Below are 4,925 nucleotides of genomic sequence, written 5' to 3' on the forward strand. Positions count from 1 at the left end.
CGGTAGGCCACCCGGTGCTCCTCTAATCAGCGTAGAGTTGGAGAGAGATTGTTGTGGAAGACTAAATTAGATCTAAACCTAAGGCTAAATTACTCCTACTCCTAGGAATTGGAAGAACGATGCAAATAAGGTAAAAATTGATAAGTAGATTTGATTGTATCGATTGTGGGGGTTTCAATCGGCCGTAGCCCTTCATCTATATAAAGAGGGGAGGTCTGGACCCGTTACAAGTGAGTCCTCGAGTTAATCCCGCAGATTTAGCTAACAAATCCCGCAAGAAATCCGGAACCCTAACTGATTTTGCGCAGGCGTGGACGGTCCGCGACGTTACGACGGACAGTCCGGACTCAGGACCGGACCGTTCAGCTGGACATTTTGGTGCTCAACAGATAGTTCATAAGGGGGCATTTAATCCTCGACCATCATGCTTGAGGTGGTTGCCTCGTGTGACTTTTAGATCTAGCATGCTTTTTTTACGGTGGTGGGATCAAACGATGATGTGAACGTGCACAAACAATCAACGTTGTTCACTAACGAACTCAACGGTGAAGTACCAAATGTGAATTTCACGGTGAATGACCATGCATGGGTACAACCATAGATACATTGACAACTTGCACCTAACATTCGTCGCTTGACTTAGGAGCTCATCTGCCTCGATTGTTTGTAACCCCCTATGACAAACTAAGCGCAGGGTAACACAAGTTACTCGATTATTGTTTGTAATCCTTGTGTCCACTTGGCACACCATTCGACGTGTAAAAGCACTAGAATAACTAGCCGGTGGTTACGAAACACCGGCCATACCAACATCTTCTGCGCCTCTCTGCAATGGTAGATCAAACACAAGTACATCAACGGTTAAAAACATAGACAGTCAGCTGGGAAAAGACAGTTGGATCCTAAGGGACTGACAGAATAACAAGCAGGCAGAGCAGTTGTCAATGTATAACATATATACTTTGCTCGCTCGCATACGGTAACAATACTGAACATTTGGAAACGGGTGTTTGAATGAATGTAATCAAATACTGAAGGCCAGCTGTTCATAGTCCAGACAAGCTTGAATCATGAATCAGATTTGCCTATCAATCAAACCATACGCCACTCCAGTCCCTACATACTCGTCATCAGAGGGTACTCTGATTACCAATGAAACTAAATCTTTGTACCACCCTACAACTCAATAACAATCTTGTGAACCCTCTCCTTGGGCATCGCATCCAGCTGCAGAATCAGCAGCCCTGAGGAAGAATCATACTTGAGCTCAATCTGAGCTGAACCGAGCGTGGACTTCCTTGGCCTGACCGAAGAGTAGGCACCGAACCTTCCACAGCCCTTCACCTCCATGCACGCCAATGCGACAGCCTCGGAGCCCAAGGTGGAACCGTCGCCGCCGAGGAGGTGATAGGTCAGGCCTTCCACCGCCCCGCCGCTATTGAACATGTCCACCAGCCCGATCGGGGCGAACCTGAAACCAGGCGCCAACTCCTGCAGGGAACATAAGCACGTACAGTTTCGCAGCATTTGTTGCTAAACTAAACGGGCACCGAGTGACTGACCTTGATGGGTGACACGGTGAGGATGTCATGTTCCAGGACCTTGAGGGAGACGGGCAACGCCGCGTCGTGCGGGAGGACGACGAGGTCGCCGTCGGCATGCCGGTACATGGCGCAGTCGCCGTCCCATTCGGTGTCCGTCGCGGCCTCGGAGATGAGGTGGACGTCGCCGCCCTTGACGCCGCAGGTCAGGGCCTCGGTGCCGGTCTGGTGGAAGGTGTTCTTCTTCTCCACGGAGTTCCACGCCGCGCCCTGGCAGTTGTACACGCCCAGCACGCCGGTGAACTTGTTCATGTTCCAGATCTTGAGCAGGCTGCACATGCATGGCATTGGTGTTAGAACACACTGCTTATTGCTCTTGCTCCAAAAAAAAAAAAAAAAACAGCAGCGCCTGCAAATGGCACCTTACGCCGTCCCGTGCCGGGTCCGTGAACAGGCAATCCTTGGTCGGCCGGCCAGGCAGACGCGCGCGGAGAATGGAACCGTCGGGCAAGACAATCTTCTTCAGCAGCTCGAAGTTGTGCTTGCCGGGTGCGTCACTGCAAACATCACCAAGAACGTACACATAGTTCAGCAACCGCTGCAATGAACCCGAGGACGATTCTGATCCCGAGGCTGCAATGAATTCACCAACCTGACGTAGACAGGGCCTCCGCTGATGGCGCGGGCGGAGCCGTGGTAGTCGCCGGCCTGGTGGAGCGAGTGGAACATGTCCCAGTCCGGGAGCATGAACTCGCCGAGGAACACGCTGTTGTACGCCACCGAGGCGATATGGATCGTGTGCGACGCGGGGTCCCTTGGGTAGAAATCATCCGACGCCCTCACCACCGCCGTCTGCTTGGAGCTGCGGGTTGGTCGCATCGCACCGCACCAACATCACCATCAAATCGGTTAATGGTCCCATGTTAATTCTCCACGGTCAGCATTGCGAGAGCGAATAGATCGGATCGCGTACCAGTAAAGGGCGTCGGTGTTGTGGCTCATGCAGGCGATGATGCCGTTCTCCGGGAAGTTCTTGGCGACGGAGGCGTCCAGCGCCTGGTGGTACTGCCTGGTGAGCTGCACGCGGCCGCCGTGGCCGGCGCCGAGCGTCTCCAGGATGCACTGCACGTCCACCTTGACGCCGTCGACTCCGGCGGCGGCGAGGTACGCGTGGAGCTCGTCGTAGAAGCGGTACACGGCGCGCGGGTGCACGAGGCCGAGCCCCTGCACGGTGAGCACGTCGGTCTTCATGCCGGGCTCGTTCTCCATGACGCCCGGCGAAACCTTGGGGAACTGCATGCTGGAGCGGTAGTGCTCCTCGCCGGGCCGGACGCCGCCCCAGTAGCCGGTGATGGCGTGCCACACGTAGACGTACTTGAGCCGGTACTCCTCCTTCGCCAAGCGCACCACCGTCTTGATGCCGGCGGCCGGGTCGTCCGCGTTCTGGAACTTGCTGTTCTCCTTGATGCCGGTGAGCCGAGATAGGAGGGGCGGCTTGTCCTCTCCGGCCGATTCGTTGGTGTCGGTGGCGACGGACTGCCAGCCGTCGTCGATGATGACGAACTTGGGCGGCGCGCCGCCGGCGATGAGGCTGCGGAGCCCGGCCTCGACGCCCTCCTGGGTGACGTCCTGGTAAAAGGCGTCCCAGGTGCACCAGCCGAAGTAGTCGACGATGCCCGGGAGCTTCTTCTCGGCGCGGACCCGGAACGTCCTGAGCGCGGACTTGGCGGCGGCGACTGCGCCGGAGATGGCCGCGAAGGGGTCGGACTCCGCGGCGCCCACGAAGAGGGATCGCTCGAAGGACGCCGCGCGCGTGTCGTCGTCCCCGCTCTCGACGCAGAGCTCCAGCGCGTCGCCGGCACCGCCCTGGATGCTGGCCCGGAACGCGCCCTCCACGAGCGGGAGGAACACGACGTACGCCGCGTCCTCGTCGCCGACGCCCCTGGACTCGACGAGCAGGAACTGGGTCTCGCGCGGGACGTCGCTGCCTTTCTCCCCCATCCGCTGCGCCATCCACCATAGCTTGAATCGGAAGCACGCCATGAACCGAACGTCCCTGCCAAATCGCGAGAAATCAATGCCAAGTGGCAACACGAACAATTGGGTCGAATGGGGAAAAATTACCACCGATTCAAGACGTACGTACCTCAGGTCGCCGAGGGAGACGACGTGCCGGGCGGCCGGCTCGGCGAAGTCGGCGCCGAGGAAGATCCCGTCGACCGCTCCCTCCGTCGCCGCCGACGTGGCCACCACCGCGTCCGGCACCCCGGACAGCACCGTCCGCCCGCATACCGTCAGATTGCCGCCGGCGAGCCTGACGGACGAGGCGACCGTCATCTCGCCTCCCTCTATCGTACTCCGGGACTGCTGCTGGGTCGGCGAGACGCTGGTCGACGGCGGCGACGACTCCTTGGCCGCCGCGAGAGTCCTAAACGAACACCTGCTCCCGGATCCAATCCAGCACAACGGAGTGACGGACACGCCAAAATCATAACCAATACCAAACCAACGGGTAGACTGAAACGATAACGCAAGAACACCGGCGAGACGAGAGGACAAACGAATTAGGGACGGATCCGCACGCACCGAGGCGGGGTGGGAGGAGGGAGAGGCGGCGCCGGACACAGAGGCGAGGCCCGCAGCGAGAATGCGAGTAGCAGCGGGCGGGAAGGAAGGGTATATATACGGCGCCGCAGAGAAGATTTGGAAGGGCACGAGGACGCGACGGCCCTGCTGCAGCTGGAGCTCAGCCTCCGCGCCATCACGGACATCGGCGGCGGTTAAATCTGTTGCTTGCTTGCTGGCTGCTCGTATCAGCCTAGGCAGCGCGCACGCGCACGTTCTCGATGGGGCCGGGTCGGATTGGATGGCAAGCGGATGGGTGAGGCCGTGACCGTGAGCCAGGTCGGGTTGCCTTGTTCGTCCAATCGTCCTGTTCATATCCGGCACGGCAAAGCTTCCGTCTAGGCCAAGGGCTCCCCAGGTGGCCGACGCATAGGGACGCGGCATTTGGTGGCTCCAACGGCGCAAGCCAGAGGACGTGTGTGTGAACTTGAACCGATGCAAGTGGGTGTGGGGGGACACATGGGGACCGGTGCGACGCGAGACGCCGAGGCTGCCACGGCGGATCCGCGACACCGGTAGGTTGACCCTCTCACCTCATTCCACAGCTAATTTGGGCACCCACTATAACTGGCCAAAAAAAACTAAAAATCAAACACCAAAACCAAATAAACCGGAACCAAAATAAAAAAAACCGGAATTTTCTAAACCCGAATAAATTTTGGTTCCCAATCTATAAAAACCGAACTAATTTTGGTGTTCGTTTTATTTATTCGGTTTAAGCGAAAACCGGAAATAAATGAGCCACGGGCCACCAGTCCA

The 4,925-nt window shown here is 57.7% G+C and overlaps 1 protein-coding gene across 4 annotated transcripts; it reads right to left on the reverse strand.

The window, feature by feature from the left end:
- Positions 1-938: 938 nt before the first annotated feature.
- Positions 939-4,589, reverse strand: LOC606464 (alkaline alpha galactosidase 2). 4 transcript variants are annotated; one of them, XM_035959848.1, is made up of 7 exons: positions 4,128-4,558; positions 3,688-3,981; positions 2,515-3,597; positions 2,194-2,403; positions 1,969-2,098; positions 1,563-1,872; positions 939-1,491 (listed from the first exon to the last, which is right to left on the reverse strand). In XM_035959848.1, the coding sequence occupies exons 1-6, from the start codon at positions 4,310-4,312 to the stop codon at positions 1,588-1,590; spliced, it is 2,187 nt and encodes a 728-aa protein (XP_035815741.1). In that variant the 5' UTR covers positions 4,313-4,558; the 3' UTR covers positions 939-1,491; positions 1,563-1,587. The 4 variants fall into 4 exon arrangements, with proteins under 4 accessions (XP_035815741.1, XP_020394797.1, XP_020394795.1 ...); NM_001112324.2 differs by having other exon boundaries at positions 1,013-1,491; positions 1,964-2,098; positions 4,128-4,319; XM_020539208.2 differs by having other exon boundaries at positions 3,688-4,589.
- Positions 4,590-4,925: the final 336 nt, after the last annotated feature.

The sequence above is a fragment of the Zea mays genome, chromosome 6 (assembly GCF_902167145.1).
Source record: "Zea mays cultivar B73 chromosome 6, Zm-B73-REFERENCE-NAM-5.0, whole genome shotgun sequence".
NCBI classification, from domain to species: domain Eukaryota; kingdom Viridiplantae; phylum Streptophyta; class Magnoliopsida; order Poales; family Poaceae; genus Zea; species Zea mays.

Excerpts from the sequence above, each read along its gene's own strand:
- LOC606464 (XM_020539206.2), bottom strand. The coding sequence starts at position 4,550 with ATGCCGCGTCCCTATGCGTCGGCCACCTGGGGAGCCCTTGGCCTAGAC. Across the intron at positions 3,598-3,687 it reads GTCTCCCTCGGCGACCTGAG|GGACGTTCGGTTCATGGCGT; the intron begins GTACGTACGTCT and ends GCGATTTGGCAG. Across the intron at positions 2,404-2,514 it reads AACACCGACGCCCTTTACTG|CTCCAAGCAGACGGCGGTGG; the intron begins GTACGCGATCCG and ends ACCAACCCGCAG.